The sequence below is a fragment of the Cydia fagiglandana genome, chromosome 6 (genome assembly GCF_963556715.1).
Source record: "Cydia fagiglandana chromosome 6, ilCydFagi1.1, whole genome shotgun sequence".
NCBI classification, from domain to species: domain Eukaryota; kingdom Metazoa; phylum Arthropoda; class Insecta; order Lepidoptera; family Tortricidae; genus Cydia; species Cydia fagiglandana.
Genome location: NC_085937.1, coordinates 1228601 through 1253940, shown reverse-complemented (window position 1 = coordinate 1253940; position 25340 = coordinate 1228601). Strand labels below are relative to the sequence as shown.

General features: G+C 36.1%; 1 protein-coding gene across 2 annotated transcripts in view; it reads right to left on the bottom strand.

The window, feature by feature from the left end:
• LOC134664918 (uncharacterized) overlaps positions 1–25340 on the bottom strand; it is a 45034-nt gene that overhangs the window by 5783 nt on the left and 13911 nt on the right. For both annotated transcript variants that reach the window (XM_063521640.1, XM_063521639.1), the window contains exons 2-7: positions 12414–12569; positions 7897–8667; positions 7107–7282; positions 5729–5930; positions 4857–5307; positions 958–1136 (exon numbers count right to left, since the gene is read on the bottom strand). In XM_063521640.1, the coding sequence (XP_063377710.1) occupies positions 958–1136; positions 4857–5307; positions 5729–5930; positions 7107–7282; positions 7897–8667 (1779 nt within the window). In that variant the 5' untranslated portion in view covers positions 12414–12569. The remainder of the gene's footprint in view (positions 1–957; positions 1137–4856; positions 5308–5728; positions 5931–7106; positions 7283–7896; positions 8668–12413; positions 12570–25340) is intronic.

Sequence of the window (25340 nt, the reverse complement as noted above, 5' to 3'; positions counted from 1 at the left end):
TATCCTGCATTGTAATGTTTTGGAAGTGAGTTTGCCATGCAAAGCAATATTGATAAGAATATTGTTTCTTGTGTTTGTGCTCACAAATAAAAATATTTCTACTCTATTCTATTCTAATATTAATATTTGTTATGGGCGTTATGGCAGTTTCATTTTTATTTTAAACCGATATGATTGATTTACGAAGCATGCGTTAGTTATAAGTTAATCATAGGTAGGTAACCAAATAGCGACTATCATGTTTATATAACTGTGTAACAATCACTTCATCGATTGTGTTTGGTGCCAAGTATACATACGTTAATTAATTAACTCACAGCAATGTAGCGTCAGAATGGCGTGGGCCTGTCGACTGCTACATCGTAGATCACAGGCAGGTTGGTGACAATCACAGGCGGCTTGTATTGGGCGATGACAAACTGAACGTCTTCGGACTAGTGTTGGTAAGAACTCGAGTCAACTGAGCCCGTTTTTACGAGGTTCGGCACTTAAAAAAACTTCTGAGTCTTTAAAGTCCCGAGTCGAGTCCTTTGTTGAGTCTTTTTTAAGAGCAACTCAAAAGGACTCGAGTCTCCGAATAAAGACTCCGTCAACAATTTTATAGGTTTTTCCTAAATAACAGTAACGAAATTAGGCGTTATTGTATGATTTGTGTACCGAATTCACGAATTTTGCATAAAGTAAAGACATTGCATTTTGATTTTTTTTTGTAATAATAATCAAGAGTTCTCTGAAAAGGACTCAAGTCTCTACAAAAGACTCGGGCGTCTAACAAGTTAAAAATAACTCGAGTTTAGACTTAATTATAAGAGTCTCTAAAACTGAGTCGAGTCTTGAAGCAGAGGCCTCAAAGGGTTCGAGTCTTAACCAACACTACTTCGGACTGAGCATCTTAAAACTGAGCGGGTAAGTAACACACTTGTGTGTGCGGGTGCACTGGTCTAGAATAATACTCACAACTGTAGTAGTTTTCGGCTCAGCTGTCGGCATGAAAACAGTAATGTTAGTATCCTTGGTGGTGACGGTCTTTGACGGCATGGAGCAGTCGTCGGCTTGGGTGATGACAAATGAGACGCCGGTGTTGAAGTCTCCCGTGCAGGTGTGGTTCCGGCAGCCGGTGGTGATCACGGACTGGCCTGGAAAGCGATAGATAGACAGTCAGGCATGAATTATCTTTGGTTTTTGAAAACACAGAGTGCCTAAAATTAAGTGCATACAAAAACTAACTAAGCCTTTTATTTTCATACAATGAGAAATTATCATGGAAAAATAATAGCCTTAGAGATTCTGGCTGATGTCAGGAGACGGAGAGCCTACAATTTTTTCGAGTTTTCGGGATTGGATCCATAGTAAAAGTTGGTCAGGTAGGTATGACCTATTCACCCCGCAAAACTTAGCTAACGATTGAAAAAACTCCATTACATTCTACAAGTTAATACATTACAAGGCAGCCAGCCTAAAATGGTCAAGAATTTACCATCTGTCATCGTGGTCGCCAACATGAACTTAGTTATGTAAGTTCGAGCGTGGCACCTGACATAGATAGAGTTAGGCCAAGAAAAGTCTGCAGCGATTTTATTTATACGTCATCATTTCATAGAAGTTTGTCGTTTAAAATAACACTTGCACTGCGTGGGCTATCAAAAGCCTGCAGACTTTTCTTGGTCTAACTCTAATAAGGGAAGGCATTCGCACACGGATCAAAGACATATTATTAAGTATAACATAGTTGTTTTTTTTTTGCTATTAATAGTAAACTGTGGATATTTTTTTACGTGACCGACCAACGTCGCACGTGAGTAGTCCTTTACGTACAAGGCTTGTAATGAGTTCAAGGTCTAAGAGTAAACCATGATGATACAGGTTCATTTAAAAGTCAATATTTCCATGAGATCATACACGTATATCATTTGCGTGGTAAGTGAGGAATAAAAAAGTTACTGCCTAAAGGTGATTAAAACACAGCGGGAATGACAAATTAGTATGCAAAGCAAAAAAGTGTTGTAAAAAGAATATGAATGGTGCCTATAGTCATTAAACCTAATTATGGGAAACTGAAAATGGGAAACTTATTACGAAGTTCTTTGAATATGGGTTAAACTTGCCTACTATAGATTAATTATCCTTTCAATAGATATATTGATATTTATAAACTATACTGCAAAACGTAATTCAAGACCAAAAAAAGTATGAAAATGTTGCCACTGCAATAACTTGTTTGTAAAATAGTAAATTCATTTTGATAAATAATCACGCTAAGATAATTTATTAATTAGTAATTTTACTCCTACTATTTAAAAAAGTACTTTTATTTACTTATTTGTACGTAGGTAAATACAAGACGCGCTAGTAAAAAAGTGGCAACATTTCTTACTTTTTTTGGTCTTGAATTACGTTTTGCAGTTTAAGTAGGTACCTACCCTATTATAGGCCCTAGTTTAGAGTGTAATCTTTAGACTTATATTTAGATTGTCCAATGTTAAATGTGTATACAACATTTAACGTTAAATATTTGTTGTGATTTTTGGTACAAAATGCTTTTTACTCGTTGAAATAATATTTAAACTACATGCCGCATATTATTTTTGCATGCTGCATTATAGGCCTCTCGCACATGAGAGGAGGCCTGTGCCCAGCCAGTGGGACGTATATAGGCTGAGATGATGATGATGATGGTTATAGGCCATAAGAATCTAGTCGTAGTTATAAGTCATTTCTATGCCCATAAGGACAGGATTTGCTGAAAAAGAATTGTTTTATTACATCTTTATTGTGCTGCATTCAAGAATCAAATAAATTATGATTATGATGATTATGAACGCTCTTATACTAAAATATTCCATTTATGCTCATTTAGCTTGAGACTCTTGAAAGATATAAACAAATTAGATTTAAGCGCTGATCTCTCTCCACTTAGCCATACCTAGGTATAAGTAATCAAGATCTAGAGCGTTAATTGACGACTAAACAAAACAAGTTACTGCCCTATTCGAACTTTAAGATACGTCAATTAATAGATCTCGAAACGATATGGATTAGATGTGACAGTGTCAAAAGTAAATAAAAATAAAATAATAAATAAATAAATATTACAGGACATTTTTACACAAATTGACTGAGCCCCACGGTAAGCTCAAGAAAGCTTGTGTTGTGGGTACTCAAACAACGATATATATAATATATAAATACTTAAATACATAGAAAACAACCATGACTCAGGAACAAATATCTGTATCATCATACAAATAAATGCCCTTACCAGGAATCGAACCCGGGACCATCGGCTTCATAGGCAGGGTCACTACCCATTAGGCCAGACCGGTCGTTTTGTTTGAAGAAACGTCACTTTTGACACTGACATATCTAATCCATATCTTTTCTAGATCTATTAACTGACGTATCTTAAAGATAGAATCGGGCCGTAAGTAATGAGCACGATTACGTGCGCTTAAGGTGGCATTATATTTCACTTTGTCAGCTATTTTATTATGTATGGGATGATCAAACTATACCTATGGTGAAATGGATTAAATGAGAAGTTGCTTTTAGGCTCAATTTTATGATAAATTTTAGGGTTTTAGGGGGTAACGGGTTATAGCTTAGTATTATGTCAATACCTGTGAGTTCCTATAATAGGCCTCCTGTATCCACTATAATTTCTATGTTAATGTCATAGCTGTTGGATCTCCAAATGAATAAAATAAAAAAATAAAAATCTGTTTTCGTTATTTTTTGCTATCGAGCGGAAGTCAAAAAATTAGGGCCTACAAAATTGCTAATTAAATCTTTAGCAACCGTATGTGATGCAAAAAGCGCTATGATTTTTAAAAACTCTGCTGGCCTGAAGCTACTGCGCCTTAAAAGTGATAGAGAGGTAGGTAATATAATTTTGCGCGGCATCTGACCCTTGCTGCTCTGAACTTGATACTCGGAACTCAATGAGATAATTTGGCGCAATTAATCCATGCTGCAGTTATTATAATATATAATTGGATGAGTTTCATGTTTGCAACACAAATATTATTTTTCATCACACTTGCTCGTAAATGATGTTAAGTATTACATTTTTACACGTAGGCGACCCGGTCCGTATATCCTAAATTTTGATCTAGGGCTGTAATGTACGATGTAGCTACGTAGGGAATTAGGCGGAATTTTTATTTATTTCCCTTTTTTCCTGTTAATTTCACACTCGTTCATAAATTCTTGTTTAGACAACAATTCTTGTTTGTTTGCTTAATACACAATGTGCCATTAGACCTATCTTTCAAATGTTCCGCGTGAACGCCATAATATAAGGTACTTGCACCTAATAAGGCCCAGTTTTAAAGCTTGCTCAATTTCAAAATTTCATACTTTTATAAGTGTAAATGAGTTTAAATTTCTCGCCCATGTTTGGTTAGTACCATAGACAAAATTGCAAGTTCATATCAAAAATGAAAAAAATAAAAAATTAAATTAATAGTGGGCCTTATTAGGCGCAAGTACCATACTCATAGATTCATCAAAATGATGTACTATACATATTTACAGAAAAAGCCAATCAACTGTGCCGTGCCTTTCACCATTGTTTTAAAAAATATTACTCATGTCGTAGTAGGTAAATTCCAAGATGCAAAGAATTTAAGTATCTAGTACAATTTAAAAGTTAGCTCTGTCAAAAGACGATCTTATCTATAGCCGATAAACTAAGAAAACATAATATTAAGTACCCAATAAATAGTTCGATATGATTTGAGATAAGTACCTAACAGTAAATTTTTAACCAAGTTTCGTTTACATTGCAGTCAACAATTCATGTTTCAATCTTATCATTATATCACGATTGCATAAAATACTATAGAATGATATCTTACCTAACGCCACTCGTTTAATCCCCGGCAACCCATCACCAGCACAAAAGAACGCCGGTCTCATGTACATCACCTCCAAACCCTCCCAGTACCCTGGAGGCACGACCTTCATCGTCGGATTCAACTGCACATGGAGTAGTACAGTCCTTCCATCCAGAAACAATCTCTTTATCTTCACCATGTATATAACATCAGTCTCTTTAAAAGACCCTTCACCAGAGTCATCTCCAGTAGATCTTTTGTAACTTTGAAGGAGTCCCTCAGCCTCATGGCCATTAGTGGTGGTGATCTCTCCGAATCTTTCCACGTACTTTGTTCTATAATAGATGTATTCTTTGACTTTTCTCTCCCAGATTCTGTATTGCTTGTCGATGTTTTCGAATCTGTATCTTCCTCTCAGTCTTATTTTGATAGCGTAGAGGTTTTCAACGTGTTTCTCGCGGACGAAGAGGACCTGACAACGAAAAGTACAAAGAAATAATGAAAGTAAATTTCGAAATTAGACATATTTACATAACCTTTTAAATAAATAACTAAAAATACACCTGCTGCAGTGCACTTAGAAATTCTTGCATCACTATTATCACTAAAATAAGACCTTATAGTGGCATATCATTGTTAGTTTTCCTTCAAAGCTCTTTATTTTGATATCATAGTACTTGTTTGATTCGTCCACACTATCCTATTATAGTCGCACCAAGAAAAGTCTGCAGCGGATTTGATAGCTCACGCAGTGTAAGTGTTATTTATACGTCATAATTTCATAGAAGTTTGACGTTTAAAATGACACTTGCACTGCGTGGGCTATCAAATCCGCTGCAGACTTTTCACGGTCTGACTATAGTTTAGCAACCATATTTTATTAGATTAGGTACCTTATTGGACTGGGACACCCGGAAGTTTCTGGAATCCCTGTGAATGCACCAGTACATGCCGTCAGACACGGTCTTCAGTCTGTACTTGTTGTCGTCGAGGGCTATCTTACTGATGTTGGTCGGGGAATATAAGATGGCGTCGGTGTAGCAGTGGATGTTGGACTCGTCGACCGAGTCGTTTACGGAAAGGATAACATGGTCTCTGAAATAATAAATAACTTATAATTTGTGGTACCTAAATAAATGCTGCTTGCTCCGTTTCCCCCTCTCTTGGCACATAGACAAGCTATTGCTATTGGCTTTCTTGTGTGCATTGACCGAAGCCATCATCGACGGGACAGGATTGTGCGATAGAAATAAGAAATGACGTGCCAATGTATGAAATTCCTCGTACTCTGGTAAACAGTGATTTATAAATGTCCATGCACATTTCCCCAGCATGGGAAAGGTAATAAAGAGATAACAGGTGATCGATCGTAAGCCATCTGAACCCTACACGATATTGTGATTAACGTATCACTGGAGTGCTGTAATATCACTGATGTAATGTTTCCTGGCTTATGAAATGTATGGTAATTTGTAGTATAGTTTATCAATTTCTACCTAGTCCTTCATTGTTTCGTATATGAAAAGTTACAATTATCGAATTTAAACTTTTGTGAGACATACTTTAATCATTGAATAATTTTACGGTTTAGACTCACTTAATTTAAGTCACTCGCCCGACATGTTTCGGAGAGCCTAGGTCTCCGAAAGACGACGGGCGATACACGGCCGCCGTGAACGTTGCTCGCAGTGTAAGTGCTTGAGAAAGGAGAACTAGGCTCTCCGAAACATGTCGCGCGAGTGACTTAAAACAAGTTGTCACAATTATCGTTTACCATGAAGCTATATTTACTGTTTAGCTCTCGTATTTTTAATCACTTGTGCAACATGCTTCGGAGAGCCTAGGTCTCTTGCTCTAGTGAGTGAGCAGCGGTCAAGATAGCCTGGCACCGCGTACGTCTACGAAGACCTAAGCTCTTCGATACATGTTGCACGAGTGACTAAAAATACGTGAATAAAATTAACTTAATGTTAGTAATTAGTATTAGTATGACTCACGACAGTTTAAATTCGATTATCGTCTACACGTTTTCTAACAGCTACCTACATTTATTTAAACAGGTACATATACTCAGTTAAAAAATAATAATACTAAAGTTCAGAGGGGCTACCGCGAAAACCGAAATTTGTAAATTGCGGGGATCTTTCTCGTTTACTCCAATGAAGGCGTAATTAGAGTGACAGAGAAAAATGCCCGCAATTTGCGAACTTCGATTTTCGCGGTTCTAGCCCAGTATACACAGATGATACGGATGATATACATTTAACTTACCCTTCAACAGTAAGGTTTAAACTGACATTCCTCAGATGTATTGACCTCTCGCAGATGACATCCATGAATATGTAAGTGCTGTTGACTAGATGCCAGGCGTTGTCTCGTAACGCCAACAATGAATTGTTACTCAAATATTCATCCACCTCTAAACTCAGACTTTCTGAGTCAGGTACCTGAAAAAATGACGATTTTTTCAAGTAAATGCACTGAATGCAAAAAAGAAATAATTTGAAAATTATTATAAATTTAAGGAAATCCACATATATCTGCCAGGAAACTGTGTTAATGTCTAATGTATCATCACGCCCGCGTTTGTTGCGCCATTTAGGGTCCTAGCTAAATTTGGTTGTTCAATACTTAGATACGCTTTAAAATTTCCAACACATAACAAAACATAACAATACCGTGTGGTGACTGTACTTAAAATAGGCCGTGTGGATAGTATCCTTTAAAAGTCTATGCCCTATAACCTAAGTATAACACTAACTCCATTATAAGTCTAATAGAGTTAGATGAGGCAGTTTCCTAGAAATTTGTCAATATTTGAATAGGTTAGCCTTACATATATTTCATGAACACCTACTTTATCAAGCTTAGAATAATTTTGAAAGTGGAAAAATTACTGCCTTGGGTGACACTTGAACTCACGGCTTCTGGATGTATACTCCAAGCTGCCATCTGTGCCACCAAGACCTCAACCAGCCACCAAATCCTTCCACCATATGGGTTTAGGGAATCCTGGCGACATCTATCTTAAGAGCGTTATACTTCTTAAACGGCTACTTACTTTATCATTACCATCTTCATCGATAACCCATCTCAACTCATCCCCCGCCGTCGCCTCCACGCCCAAAGGATCAATCCAGTCTGTCTTGTTAATGTGGAGCAAAGGATTATTGGCATACCGCCACCCTCGATGTAGAAGCGACCCTCCACGCTTAGAACATAATAATTGAGCTTGGCTCCAACTTGCTCTAACCTTCCCACCTTTCACTGTAACGGGAGTCAGGCAAGTAGCCTTTGGACTCCAAAACCTATAATAATCAGTCAGTTCTTCGCATTTTGATAACGTATCTTCATAGGGTTCTACCATGCAGTATCTATAATGCTTCTCAGTGCATCTTACAGCTGTGAAATTGTTGACAGGATGTATCACTACACACAGCTCTTCGTCTATACCTAAAGAAGGGTTATACTTCACGTCATAAGTACTGGTTAGAACTTTTCCGATTGACGGAGAGAAAGACCAATCTATGAAAGGACCCCCCGGATATAGCGATTTGTGCCCGGACCATAGTTCTACGTTAGGTTTTGTGATGTTAAGACTATGGTATAGCTCTGATGTGTAGAGGTTTCCTGCGCAGTCTTCGAAGATATCTTTAAAAGCTTCGGAGCCTTTCAGTCGGTAACAGATCGGCTTTTCATAACCTGTGTAAGCCAGGTCAAAGCCTATTGGGCAGATGGGTGTATATGTGTCTTTTTTCGCTTCTCCTAAGATTATACTTAAGCATATTAAGAGAGATATGGCTAAAACGGTGTCCCGATGCGGCGGCGGCATCTGAAACAACAAAATAGCGAATGTTTGATGTTCCCGCGTTATCTAATCGTGTTAACGAGGACAGATATCTGCAATCAAGCACTTAACGTATTCCAGTAATTTGTTTTGATTATGGGAAAACGGAATGTTTGTTATGGCGCAATTAAGCTTCGACCTTTCTAGGTTTTCATCGCATCAGATAATGTTTGTTGCCTAGCAAACCTATCCTTTGATTCGGCGACCATAACAAGTAGCTAGGTATATTCGATTGACATCTTCCAAAATATTCATGCATATGTAGCTAATTGCACCCTTATTTTCCAAAAGTTGCTGTGCTCTATGTATTATTTGAGAATCATAATGGTGCTTTAGCATATAAGTAAAATAATATAAGCAAAGAACATCTGGACTCTCAGTCACAGATCTGTATACCACTTAACTAACTTTAGCATTGTTTAAATAACATTTTTAATGTTTCCTCGTATTTTTTAACAATATAATAATCAGGTGAGAAGATATGTTTTTAGACTTCATACGAAAATCTAGTATATCAAGGGTAATTTCGAAAAACATTCATGATCTTTCAAATATTAAAGTTATTGGCCAATATCCATTTGACCTTACTTAATTGCAGTAGGACTAAGATGGTCGGCTCTTTATCATTTGTCACCATGCCTGTCACGTTCTAACAAATATGTAAGTGCGTAAGTGGCACATGGCATGACAGGTGATAAAATTGCGACCATGATACCTCTGCAGGACAGAATTCAGTTGAATCAATATTTATCAAACATTGTACTCATTTGCTATAAGTAACAAAGGAGAGGCGATACGTTGTCATCATCATTTTACTATTCACTATTCAGAAACGTGATATATTTCGTAGAACTCGCAATTCCCGCGATTCTCGTACAATCATTATATTCGCGCGATATTCGGTCACGATAGAATAGATTTCACAAGCGCTAAAATCGAATATTTATTAAATTGTTAACTTATGACCCTCCCTCCAGACTAGCAATGCACCAAGGAGAAGTTTCCAAAGTTGCGAAATTTTCCATACGGAATGTTCTCGGAACTTAAATTTTACGTACCATAAAAAATATTCAGGAAGTCGCTGGACACCGCCGTTATCAATTATTTTAACTGACTGTCTTATTTACGAGTTTATTAAAATAATACTAATAGTACATTTTTTTGATAATTCCCATAGGGAATGTTCTCATTGGAAATTTAATTTAAATTCTCGTGTAAGTTTCCGGAAATTCCCGAGAATATTATCAAACTGCACAACGGGACTTAATCGCGTATTTAAGTTTTAAGATTTACCTCCGACGTTTCGAGGACGGCGTTGTCCCCGTGGTCTCGGAGAAGAGTCTTCTCCGAGACCACGGGGACAACGCCGTCCTCGAAACGTCGGAGGTAAATCTTAAAACTTAAATACGCGATTAAGTCCCGTTGTGCAGTTTGATAATGTTTAATAATCGTGAAAGTTTAAATCAGTGATTCCCGAGAATGTTACTGAATTTTTGAGAATGTTCTGCAACTTGTACATTGCTACTCCAGGCCAAGCTAATTGAAACGAATAAAATTGCTTGTTTCAAGATCTTTTTTTTATTACGATCTGTGTGAGTGGGAAAAGAAGATGTTTTGAGTTTAACACATAGTTCAACAATTGCGCTATATCGGTGAGGAGCCGACCGAGTGAACAAATTAGAGCCAAACCATTGTCAAAATAGCTGCTAAAAAGTCCGACCTTGCTCGGGGTTAGTGATTGGCAATGGTCTAATTAGTTTCTTTCTAGTTTATTTATATGTTTATAATAGATTACTTTGGTGTGACGTCAGTGCCCTATCCCACAAAACTTTACAAGTGTACAATTCGACAAAATTGTTAAATAGTAAACAAAAAAATGTACCACAATAATTACAAATATGTATTCATTACAAGTCTGCAGTATACAAATATGTCATTTTTGCTAAAGCGTATCACAAAGAATAAAGGTATGTCACGACAGCTACATAATTGTAGAATTGTTGATTTGTAAATATACAAGCGAAAAATTGTAATGTTACAACTAAAAATATGTCTTACTTAACAATTTATTTTGCTTCCTTAATGTTGAAGGTAGTTTCACTTTATACGCAATACGCAAGAATTACATCAATTATATTTATATGTATAGTGATCTTGATCTATCTACGAGCATTTACATACCAACTGACATTACAATGGATTTGCAAGCTAAACTGACCATTATATTATAAACCTCATAAATGAAAACAAAAACTTTAGTGTTAGTAGTTAGTAGTAGTTAGTAGTTAAAATTTAGTGATAAATTGTCGCACACTATGTAAAACAAATGGAAGGAAAAAGCGCAAAATTTTAATGGAGAAAGATTGGAAATACTTAAGGGACACTCTGTGGCAAAATTGGAAAAGGCGTACGAAGATAAGTTCAATTTGAGTATATGCATTTTTTTGTCAAGTATATATGAGTATTTCGTAAATTAAATTAAAGCTAAGTAAAATTGGGATTATATATGTAGGTATATATGAAATTCATGACACCTAGGATCACTATCACTGCTACTTGAACTAAATATTTCGTAGTAGGTAGTAGGTAGAGTTGGAATCGCTAAATATGATAAAGATACTACTGCAATTACTAGTATTCGTATAGTAGCAATTGTAGCAAGAGGGTGCGACACACGTTTAGAGAATTGTTAAATTGTAGGTACAATTCTACATATATGTATAATTATTACTACAATTTATTGTAGCACAAAACAATTGTCAGCTACAAATTTGTACATTTTCCGGAAAAGATATGTAGCGTATGTAAAGTTTTGTGATACAACAAATTGTAGACTTGTGATACAATTTACATATTTGTAAGAATTTTCCACTACAAATTTGTTACTTGTGGTACGCACATTTGTATTATTACAAACTTGTAACTTGACACTTGTAAAATTGTAATTGTAAGTTTTGTGGGATAGGCCACAGGTGTATTCGAGTAATCACTGTCGAATATTGTGATTCGGCAATTATTGAAAACATTCAGACGTGATTCGTGAATAAATGGAAATTGCTATCCCGGCAAGACCTCAGCTGATGATGATGATGTGATTCGGTACTAGCCGAACCGAATACAGCTTATAGCGAACATAGTTACCTATAAATTCTTACAAAATCTGAGTCCTAAATGCATACTTACTTTTCTATATTAACAACTTAATAACCGTGTGACATTTTAAAAACGCCTTTAGGTTTTTCACTTCCTAGTGCAATATTTTGTACTTGCAATAGTGTTTTTTCCTGTGACTGCGGATTTGCCTAAGAAGCTGGAGATCCGGGGTATGAATTCCGGCTATGAATTGGTATGAATCCTCGTCTCGTACCCAAATCACGAGCCTTTAAATGAGCTTACTGCAGGACTAGGTATCATATTTTCTCACTACCTTTTTTCTTTATTATGTAGGATAAAATATTGGGCGAACTGGGTGCCGTCCTGTTGGTCGTCCTAAATACCGTTGGGCAGATTAGTAGAGTGGAGGCAGATCTCCGTGAGCTCGGCGTCGGCGAAAGCTGGCGGGATACCGCTCTGGACCGATCAAATTGGCGTGCTCTTGTGTTGGAGGCCAAGACTCATTTTGGGTCACCGCGCCAACCAAGTAAGGATAAAATATTAACCATTTTAACCAATGTCGAATATCCAAAAAAAGAGTCGATTATATGAATCAATTAGCATCACAAAACCTTTACCTTTTTCACGTTCACGTTACTAAACAATGCATGAAACGCCAGTCCAGCGGTTTGACTGCGACCATGTCTATTTACGACTCTGCCCCGTGGGCATAAAGTTTATTATCGCGTGTGCCGGGCCAGTTCAGCTGGGTGTGACGAGCCTTGGGTTTGGATCTGTAAAAAAGAAAACTTTGTTAGGCTTGCCGGATAAGGAAAAGCAAAATTGATTAAGTGTTGCGAATAGTTAAATGTAATTATTGAGATCCGACACATCTTCGCAACCTTTTAGCTCAAAATTTTAAGCAATTCACTTTAATAACACTATAACACTAGCGACCCGCCCCGGCTTCGCCCAGCTTACATTTAAATCTTCGTCAAGAATCACTCTATTGATATGTGAAAATCGCGTGACAATCCGTTCAGTAGTTTTTGAGTTAATCGCGAACATACATACACATAAACAGACAGACGCGGCGGAAACTTTGTTTTAAAAGGTGTGATCTCTTAATTATAAACCCTAAAAAACAAAGTTAATTAGGGGCCGAGGGTTACTAGAGTTGAACCATAGCTTGGTTCAATTCCACTCCAATGGCATAATAACAAAGTGTAACAATTCATTATTAATCGTTTTATTACGACACTCCCTCGCTTTAAGTTATGGAAATCCGACTATGGCCTTTGAAGTTGACTAGGTAAGTATATTTGAACTTTTAAGGTAACTTTATAGGATATTGTAAATAGGGAATGCAAATCGGTTATTTTTTGTATGGAAATAATCGGTTTTTAACCGAAACCGCGGTTATTTCCATACAAAAAATAACCGATTTGCATTCCTTAATTGTAAACTCCCGTTTTCTGTACCGGCTTTCGCTTCTCGTACTTTTTAGCGAAAGGTATTTTACCAAATACGATTTTTTAAGATAGGTATATCAGGAACGTGAATGTTAGGTATTTTTAGTGTTGACCGTACAAAGGATACGCATACTTCAAACGAGTGACAGACGGATACACAGACGGATAAAACCGGCTGTTTACAAGTAGTCGGGAGCCGCGGAATGCTGTCAATCATACATCACCATCAGTTATTGGAAATGTACGTTCTTATTAAGCTGTTCTTGGTATTTGTTGACGTATGTAACTGACAAAAATTGTTGGAATCAATTAGGAAATAATGAACAGGGCAGGAGGACAAGAATGTGGTGATACTAAAAAGTGTAAATAAGGTCAACGCGGCCAAATCCGTCATACGGAAAATTCCGCAGGTGCAAATGTATGTACATATAAATTATACTGTTACCCAGACATAAAGATAAAATACTAAACCCGTGTTCTGAGATTGTGAAAAACAGAGCACTTATTGTTATTCAATTAGCACTACCCAGTAGAGTTAGTTAATGATAATGCGTGCCTTTGAAACTGCAAAAATAGTCTAATTTATATTCTTGGTATTAGGATGGAACGCATGAAATATATTACCTAGTCCATAAATACGACTAATAAATAAGATAATAATGTATGATATTGACAAGTTAAGTTCACAATAAAGAAACAATACTGTCGTAGGTATCTACGTTTCATTTCCAAATTTTTTATTTTATTTGGATTAATATTTAGAAAGAGCAATTAAAAGACTCGTTTTGTATAGAATTTTACCTACAAATTAAGGTAAATAAACCCGGTAGTAAAGAAGTTCAGATGAAACGATTAATCATGGCGTGATCAAGTGCAATCGATCTGTAACAATCAGCAACGATCATTGCTACCTACACTTATAAAGCAATTAAATTATACAAGCTATTAAGTTACGTCGACTACACAAAAGGTTTTCATAAAAAAACGTTTACATGTAACTTTTCATTACAAAGGAACTCCTATCTAAATTATACATATTTCAATCGAAATTGGTTTAGATCGAAAAACAGGCGTTGAAATGAAAGTTAGTTCCAGGACCTTTAATATGAAATATGTCGTATTTTTTTATTAATGTTTTCATGTGTTTCAAAAGATTTTTGTTTTATTTTAAATAAACGTTTCTTCTCAGAGCCCACAGCAATCGAGATATGATTAAATTAGAATAACTGACACTATCTTATCGCCTGTTGAGTCACATACGATAAGAAAACAAAAGATTGTTGGAAATATGTTACACCTCGGTTTTCGCGATTGCTGTTCGACGTTTTTAAATATTTCTCACAACAATATAAACTACCTGGGTTCATGAGCGCTATCCTAACTATTAGAATTAGGATTGTTCATTTTTTTTCAAATGTTCTATTTCGAAAACCATTTCGAGATATAAGGTTTTTAAACAGTTTCCGACATTTGCTGCGATATAATAATTGAGGATTGAAGATATTTCAACAAATATCCTTATGACCTTAGTTTGACCTTCTCCTGGGCTGAATGTAAAGTCATTGCATAATAAAAGTTATCGAACCATAGTAAATAAATCCGTCACTCACGTATTGTCAAAGTTATCATTGTCATCGATTGTCATAACAAAATTTTTCAGTTAAACCGCTGCGCTTGTTTGTTACAATTTGATTTATAATTAATACCTAAACAGTAGATTTCATTGCTTAATAATATATCAAAAACCTTGTTCCTATGTGTGGGAATAATTCACAAAAATAATAGTTCGAATCCACGAAGACCTACGACGTGAAAGATGGTGCCGTGAATTAAACTTGGAATACCTACCTACTTCACGTGTTACACACAGTATTGCTGTGAGAATCACGTCGATGTAAGTATAAAATTAATATTAATTTACTACAATTAAGTATTTAAAAGCTCACTTTATTGGTAGGGTCGTGGTATCTATTTATTTTCTGTGGTAATGTAGCCAGAGTATCAAAAGGCAAACCGTTAAACAGAGATGGTGCCTACTAGAAAGAAGGAATATACAAGAATACATAGCCATACTCAATATTCAGCCTGAAACTGTTTTAAAAAGATATAATTTCTAATTTCCAGGTACATGTTGCAGTTCAAGCTGCTGATATCATGGTGGACAGGACTTAATAAAGAGTTGTGAATAATAAAACATGTTTTTGTTTACCTACTTTTTTATTAATTTGGGAAATATGTTATATATGTTTCCAAAAAAAATAGTAACTTTACATTAAATGTATGTTTATCATGTTCTGCACGAGCATCTGACAATGATGGCTTCTTGTTGACCATCCAGAAGAGAAGTGTATGGTTTGTTATTTACTCTGTTCCCAGGCATTATTTACGGTCGTAAAGTATTACGACGATTAATAATTAATATGACGTTTGTTTCAATACAAAATGCTCAACTTTGTTCTGGGCCCAAGTGCAGTTACATATCTCACAGCTGTATCTAAATAGGAATCACGATGACCTGAAATAATAGGATATAATTAGCAAAATTGGCATGCTCCTAATATAGTAATATAAGTATGTAGTACAATATCCAAACAATGGTGACAAGCCGGTAGAAAGCACCCACTGGGTGCTAAGCTACCTTTAGCAATGGACGCTTGTAACGATTTTATGAATCCAATCTTCTTACAAATCGAATCAGTTAAAATATATATGATGTAGGTAACTTACATTTGTATTTTTGCTCCCTTGATTTCAGCCAAGTTATGGTTGGAGTTGGATGCTATATGGATACATACTCCAATAAAACTAAGTTATATTATATAACTTAGGCAGATTTCTGGAATCAGCTTTCTCAAATTTATAGCGTAGGTATTTTGAAATTAATGATTCAAAACAAACGAGTTTTCCATTCCAGACGATTGTTATTTATAGAAACACGTGACACTGACATTGTCGACAGGTGACATTACAATCAATTGACAATGACAACTATTTTTTTAATGCTTGTTGTTGCTTGTGCATTATCCTAATCAGCCGACGACATGTAATTTACGAGAAGTCGTATCTCATATTTTCAATAAATTATAAATATTCAACCGAGCCACGAATTACTAAATCATTCAAATTGGTATCTTAAATTAACCTATATTTTCAGAAAATAAAATAAAAATGGGGGTCTAAAAAAAATGAACAATCCTAATTATTATCTCTACTAAGACTATAAATGCGATAGTAACTATATGTCTGTCTGTTGCCTCTTCATTCTTAAACCCCTAAACCGATTTAGACGAAATTGGCATGGAAATAGTTTGAGTTTCGAGGAAGGAATGGAATAGTTATTACCAATCATCATCATCATGATCCCACGCAGACGAAGTCGCGGGTAGAAGCTATCTAAACTATACCCATACTAAATCTGAACAGCGGTTTATAAGCGTGAAGAGTTAACAGATAGAATGAGTTACTTTCGCATTTACGAGTATAATATTAGTAGGGCGATACGAGTAGGTACATAATACATTTCTTTTATCCTTTACTAATAAGGTACAGATCATACAATCGATATCTTTTTAGACTTAAGCTAAAGATAGTTTATTATTTATGTAGGCATATTACAATGCGCTTATGAACGTCAAATAAAGCTACACCGGCTCCAACCCTTCACCTCTGCCTCGAGAAGATTTAAATCCCCCCTCAATTGTAGGAGAGTATCCCTAATATAAGACCGGCAACAAGCGAGCAATAGTAGCAATAGAAACCCAATGTCATTGTGACGGACTTTGAAGGCATCGCAAGTATCGCAACATTATAGCGTGTCTATCGCTAATCCGTCAACCATCAATTGCATTCCCAGCACATTCCAAGAAGTAAGCGAGATCGTTCGTGACAAATATTTTCTGTATTTCCAATTAGGTATGTTTCTTTTTCGGAACCTATGTCAAGGGAATAGGGTTTAAATTTGCGTCAAAACATACAGTAACAGTTTTTCGCTGTGATAAATTATCTGGAGATATCTAGCACCAACTAGAATATCTTGTAGCGCACTAAGAAGTCCATTTTGTATAGGTACTTAAACTTGATCTTTAAAAATCTGATTTTGATTTGATATTACTCGCAGTGCATATCACTCTATACTTATAAAGAGGAAAGAGGACGACCGCTTCTCCATACAAACGTTGTCCCCATTTTCCTCTATGGATATTGTCGTTATGAAAAATATTTTTGCATAATTTCATGTATATTGACAAAATTCAAAAGAAGTCAAATGAAGAGAAATGTTTTCGATTGTGTTTTTTAGATCTTTTGATTATTATTAAAATTAGGAGCGAAAAACAAAATCCATACGAAATTTTAGATGCTCCTAAGTTGTAATTAATTAACCAACGAATAATAATAAATATAATAAGGATAGTACGTCGGTTCCTCTCTCTGCAGCCCTGACCACCGGTAGCTTGGGCCGTGCCCCGCTGCTGGCGGCACCCTAGGTTAGGTTTTTTTATAATGTGTTTATATGTATTTTTTATTGTTTTGTAAGTGTTTTTATATTTTACTTTTATATTCATATTATAAAAACCCTAGCCTAAGAAAAATGATGAATACAATAATAATATAATAATAAATCAAACGAAGGAGCATAGCTGTGGCGTCAAAATATTTTCGATACCGTCATTAATATCCTGAGAGGACTACGTTTGTATAAAAAGGCGATTTGGCGCGGCCGTCACTTTCGTCATAAATTTATTGGTGTGACCGAGATGCACTGCAAGTTGTATAAAATTAAATTAGTCTCTCTAACTCGAAATGTCGCATCTTGTAGGTTTTTGTCCGCGCGTGCTCGTTCGCCAATAGGTACTATTTAGTTACACAACTGTGTCAATAGCATCCGTGTGAGGTTAAAGATGACTTTACAGTTACTAATACTAAGTACCATACTACCACTTCATCATTTTATCTTTATGGTTATTCCTTGGCCTGTAGTTTATATCAGCTAGCAAGCCGGGATATTTCTTAAAGACGACCGGTCTGGCCGTGGGTAGTGATCCTGCCTGTTAAGCCGATGGTCCCGGGTTCGAATCCCGGTAAGGGCATTTATTTGTGTGATGATTGATGAATAGGTACAGATATCTGTTCATGAGTCATGGGTGTTTTCTATGTATTAATCTATACACGTATGTATATCGTCGGTCGCCTAGAGCCCATAGTACAAGCTTTGCTTAGTTTGGGGCTAGATCGATCTGTGTAAGGTTGTCCCCAAATATTTATTTAGGGCCCCCCCACATCTAGCGTCTTTCGAGCGTCGGCGTCTGTCGGCGTCTAGCCAGCGCTATGGAAAATGACGTCGCTGCGCAGTTGCGTCGACGCTGCGTCGACGTTGGGTCGACGTCGGCCATAGAATTTTAGACGCCGACGCTCGAAAGACGCCAGATGTGGGGGGGGGCCTTATTGATTTACCCTGCGGCAGAGCGCAGGAGCGCCATTTATTAGGCAATAGTGTTTAATTCATATTAGAACTGTAGTATAAAGAATACACACTTGATACCTCCATACATGTCTCAGACTCATTTAATCATTGATTGTTATCTACAGGGGCATTGCCTTTTTCTAGGCGCGTCAGCTGGGTGCAGCGAATGACGAACTCATCGCCAATTAACTTGCCCGTCTACTCAGTTTTACGGTTATGTGATGCGGCTGCGTTACTATCTGTCGCAGTCATCTTATCAATAAGGATATCGTGTAGTCTACAACGTGGAGTAAATTTCGACAATTTAATGAAATTTTATGGACGCTCCGGCTGTGGAATGAGCTTCCGTCGGAGGTTTCTCGAGGGGCTACAGTATGAGGTTCTTTCAAATAAGGAGTGTACTTGGTGGTGTAATGGTAGTTACCAACTTTTTAACACACACACTATTAAATATGTATCACAACTAGATAAGTTTTGCTTCGAGTATAGTAAGATTGAGCATTTGAACAACGTAAAACAAAATTGTGAAATTATATTCACAAATTAAATTCACAATATAAATAGCTTACAAAGGCGCAAATTCGACTAAGCTGGATTTTCGTTGTCTCTTGTTTTTATGCAGAATGTAAGAAATATCTATGTATATAAATATAAACATGTTCATGTAAAGTCACATTAAATATTATTCAAGAAAATGTTTCAGATTATACTATTATTACCATTCACTAAGCAAATTGTCAGTGAAATCATGCTCACATACATAGGTATGTCTGCATTGTTTGCTATTTGATGATTCATACCATAGCGAAATTGTTTATCAAATAAGTGGGTAATTCAGAGTAAACACAGCGTTTATCAGGCGACCCCATGTTTGCTTGGCGTCACGTTCTGTAGTTGACAACATGTAATGATAGTTCTAGGTACTATTGTGCAGTACTTATAAGGAATGGAAGGGTTATTTTGATGTAATAGATTTAAGTAGTTTTTTTCCATAGCTTACGATTACGATTAGATACCTACTGTGCCCATTACTAAACTCTTACACTAAAGTATTCGCTGCTATTCGCTCAGCCTTTACTACCCTTAGTCAGGTAGGTAGGCAGTCGGTTTGGTAGAAACTAAAGTGTCATTCTATGGATCTTGCTGAATATGTAAACAAATCGCCATATTGAAAATTTCAATGTCAACGATTTACTAGTGACTTTTGTTTACATAGGTAGCAAGTTCCATAGAATGACACTTTAGTCCCTAAGCCCCCATTCGCACGACAGCTTTTTCAACGCGCGTTAAAAAAGCGCTTGAATCTGTCCACACTCTAAATTCGACTTAACGACCAAGACTTAAAGTCGAAAATCCAACAACGCTTGATAGAAAGCGCCACCGCTGTCGTGTGAATACATACATGGTTATCCATTTAATTGTGTCATTCAAACGCTTTTTTAACGCGCGTTGAAAAAGCTGCCGTGCGAATGGGGTCTAAGTAAAATCGTGGAATTATTTACTAAGCTGACTCCAGGTTTACATAAGCTGTGGCAAAAAGTCGGAGCAACGTGAGCAAGATGATGAATCTGTAGGACTATCTCTATACTCAGTATAATTTCTAAATGAGTTGACGCCATCGAACAAGCATTTAGCATACTGCGCATACATATTCATCTCACTACAGACAGTGGGCATAGGTAGAGTGCATTGAGCAATACTAAGGTCAAAGTAATTGTAGGTGTCAGTTTTGGATTACTCATAGCGTGTACATACATATTTGAATAGTTTGACAATGATCACCTTTTAGTGACTTAATTAAACTCGAGGAGTATTTATATACTTATGTCGGGTACGTGAATATGTATTAGGGGCGTAAATGGGTATAACATCTCTAGGCATTCAACCAAAAAAGGATACAGCTCATGTTTTATTCAAGAAGCACGTAGGAAACAGGTAATATCGAGCCTTTTTAAGATTATGTCTTTATCTACTTAAACGTCTATTACAGAACGTATAATGTATAAAAATATATTACGGAATTAGAAATTTATTTATACAATCCATTTTTGGACGTGTTCATTTGTGTATTACAATACAATACAATTACTCTTTATTGCACATCTTAATGCAGAAAACAATACAATGTATATCAGCTCATGGAGAGGTAAACAACTGGCGGTCTTATCGGTAAAAAGCAAGTATTCTTTTGTATATTTTTTCCATTCTGAAAACACTTCAATGATTAATATAACATCTATTAATACAAGTACTATTTAATCTGCTTGAGATCGACGGTTTATTTATTTATTATTTATTATTATTAACACACAGTACAGAACATATAATTGAACAGGTCCCTGCAAAACTGTATTTACAGTTTGCCTGCAGGTAAGAGTCTCTACATACACATGTATTTAAGTGAGCACTAATTTTAAATTATTATTAAATCTAAACACTTAGTGGCACTTGCACATGTGCAACTGTCACTTAAGTGTTTGCAATAGGTACAGTTTTAGGGCACTTTTAAATTTATTTTTATTTGGCTCATGCCGAATGTTCTCGGGTAGACTATTCAGGAGATACGGAACTCTTTTCCTAAGAGTTCTATCACCAAAATAGTTGCTAACCCGGGGGACTTCAAATTTTCGCGCAGTTACTGCCCTTGTTTTATGCTTATGTTCTATTAGTATTGAATTGTGCTATTGAGTTGATAAGGAGAGTTTAATCCACTGTGATTTATTCAGCAACAATGAATAAAATTGTACGTCACCTGATATATTGGAGCGGCCGAGGTACTCAAAAATATCTGATCACGCACTCGAACTCCTTAACAATAGGGGCGTGTTCAAATATTTGTGATCACCTTGGCCGCTCCGATATGTCCCGTACTTTCGGATCGCGCTTGGCTAGTTTCCTATAGTGATAAGTGAGTTCTAATTAGCCTATCGAGGCTGGCTTTGTTATATCTTCTTAAAAGAACCGAATACATCGTATTTTATATTTAAAATATAGGTCTCTATAAGCCTCTTAAGATACTGACCATACTCGTATAGGTACTTTTGGAACATTGGTTTGTAAAGATTTTCGTGAACTCGGCTGAATAATTGTCGTATTGAAGTAAACGTCTAATAATCAAGGAAACAGCTTCAAAGACCATTCAATTATCAGAACTTCACCACAAAGTGTTCGTGTTGAAGCATAGGAAGTGCATTTTCAGTCTCACTTAACATTGTTGTGGCATAGTTAACGCATTGTATGTTGTTATCGAACGCTATCAATGCACACTACGAGTATGTATAGGTATAAAACTGGATAGGCCATGTACACGACGGCTTTAGGCCTTTCGAAATTGTACCAGTGGCATTATGTCTAGACACTTGCACCGATAAACAAGGCAATTCGTTATATATATCGCTACGCTATCAATTGTCTGAAGCTGATCTCATTTAGTAGGAGGATAATAATTTTCTGACTTAAATGTTGTGTTTGTATTGTACACTACAGTCGCACTCTTTTGTATGAGTTTCCAGAGCAGATCAGCGTACCTTGACAAAAAACAGAGTGGACACTTTTCAGTTACACTAAAAAACTATTTTAGAAATATACATAGCTCTCACTGACCGGCATATATTTGCGGCATTTGCAGCCGAAACTCTGGGACCGTGGTGCCCAGGAGCCCATAAACTAGTTCGGCAACTCTCAAAAAAAATATTCGAGGTCACCGGGGACCGCAGGGCTGGCTCGTTCCTCGCCCAACGGATCGGCATACCCATCCAAAGGGGGAAGGCAGCCAGCCTTATGGGAACCCTTCCACAGGGTTAATTCGGACCTGGGTGATCTAGCCTAATATATACATATTCGGCTAGATCACCCACATTATGTTAATATATTTTTTTTAGTTTTAGTTTTGTAGGTAGTTTTAATTTTAGGTTACTTTTTATTCTAAGGTTATTATTAATTATGTTTATGGTTTAAAAAAATAAAACACTTTTAGAAATAGTTCTAGAGATTCTTATACAACATACAAGGTACATGGTGTGCGCCGACAAATTACCTAGTAATAACTATAGATCACTACGACGAATAGATCACTATATCCTCATATCACATTTAATGTATTGTTTAGGATGATTGATAGGTTTACCTCGCGTTTGTGAGTTGGTCCCCATATTTAAAGTTGTTTACCAACATCCTACTTGTCACAAGATAAAAAAACTTCCTTACTGCGAATATCAACACCCAACACATTTTACAAATTTTACAATCCAATCGCGGTACGTCATTAGATTCGTATAAACCCGACCTGTTGATAAAACGCAGAACAGTACATTTTATAGTTTCAACGACATTGGTTTTTCTCGTGATCTTTTTCTGTGGTTACGCTCCGTAAATTTATTGATAGAAGGTTAACTACGTACTACTGTTACTGAACGTTCGTATTCTGTACTTTGGTGTTTCTTAACTGTGTGTTTATTAAAATCTATATATATAAATGCAAGTGTCCTGACTGACTGACTGACTGATTCATCAACGCAGAGCCGAAACTACAAAAGCCAGAAAGTTGAAATTTGCACACCAGATTGCATTTATAAAGTGTACAAGAGATAAGAAGCGATTTTGAGAAATTCAACCCCTAAGGGGGTTAAAAAGGGGATGAAAGTTTGTATGGGGTTAAAGTTTTCTTTTAAGCTAGGAATTTGAAACTTCGTAAAAAGATATATTAATAAAACACAAGAAAAGTAATTTCAGCGTTTTTGAAAATTCATCCCCTAAGGTGGTGAAAAAGGGGTTGAAAGTTTGTATGGATATCAAAAAAAAATTCAAGTGGTGGACTTGAATCTTTGTATTTAGGGATATTATTAGAAGACAAGAAAAGTAATTTCAGCGTTTTGTAAAATTCATCCCCTAACAGGGTTAAAAAGGGGTTGAAAATTTTAATCCATTACAAATGCTTTGAAACTTCGTAGAAAGGCATAATAGACGATTACAAAAAAAAGTGATTGCAACGTTTTTGGAAATTCAACCCCTAAGGGGGTTAAAAAGGGGATGAAAGTTCGTCTTCGGGTGCAAATTTTATTTTAAGTTAGGAACTTGAAACTTTGTAAAAAAGTATCAAATTCAAAGACAAGAAAACTAATTTCAGTGTTTTAGAAAATTCATCCCCCAAGGTGGTGAAAAAGAGGTTAAAAGTTTGTATGGATATCAAAAAAATTTTCGAGCGCGGGACTTGAATCTTTGTATTTGGGGATATTATTAAAAGACAATAAAAGTAATTTCAGCGTTTTGTAAAATTCATCCCCTAACAGGGTTAAAAAGGGGATGAAAGTTTGTATGGGGTTAAAGTTTTCTTTTGAGCTACGAATTTGAAATTTCGTTAAAAGATATATCATTAAAATACAAGAAAACTAATTTCAGCGTTTTTGAAAATTCAACCCCTAAGGTGGTGAAAAAGGGGTTGAAAGTTTGTATGGATATCAAACATTTTTTCGAGTGTGGGACTTGAATCTTTGTATTTAGGGATATTATTAGAAGACAGGAAAAGTAAGTTCAGCGTTTTGTAAAATTCATCCCCTAACAGGGTTAAAAAGGGGTTGAAAGTTTGAATCCATTACAAATGGTTTTGAAACTACTTAGAAAGGCATAATAGCCGATAACAAAAAAAAGTATTTGCAACGTTTTTGGAAATTCAATCCCTTCATTCCAAAAAAGGGGATGAAAATTCGTCTTGGGGTGTAAATTTAATTTTAAGCTAGGAACTTTAACTTTTTGGAAAAAAAGGTAATAAATTAAAAAAACATGAAAACTAATTCAAGCATTATTGAAAATCATCCCCCAAGGTGGTGAGAAAGGGGTTGAAAGTTTGTATGGATATCAGATATTTTGTGAGTGCGGAATGCGGAACTTGAATCTTTATATAAGGGCATAGGTTACCTACCTATTATGAGAATACAAGAAAAGTAATTTCGGCAACCAACATCAAAATCCACTTGACTTAAAACTTCATACAACTTGCTAAAAAAGAAAAGTACTTAATTTCAACATTGCTTGGATATGAAAATTATAGGTACTAAAGATGTAAAATGTTGAAGATAAGATTCCACGCGGACGAAGTCGCGGGCAACAGCTAGTTTAAAATAATCCAATTAGTTTCTAAAAACAATATATGTAGGTACATATGTATATATGTACATATACGGTGGTACAACTAAACGAAATTAATAACTAGCTTAAATCTAAAATAGGCCCCTGAGGCATTGTACCAAGGATGCTGGCGGCATTTCCCCGCTGTATCGCAATACTGATACGTTGTGCGAGGTAGCCGCCAGCTCTTCGGTCACCAGTTTCGTCAACCAGACGCTTCGCGATTTCTGCGAACAACTTATGCGCGCTGGGACCCCATGAACCTAGAGTTTCAACTCCAAATGGTACAAAATGGTACTCTCTACCGAGGCTGTTATATTTGTTCCGTTTCTAAAATATGAAATTAATTACAATGTCGTGACACTTTACGTAAACGCGTACGTGACGTCACGCTATCGAATGAAATAACCTACACTACTGTACGAAAGCAACTAAAATTATTGGCACAATAAGTTTAGTCTTATAGGTTCCCAGTATTTCGTTCTACTATAGTATAATCAAGTCTAGAT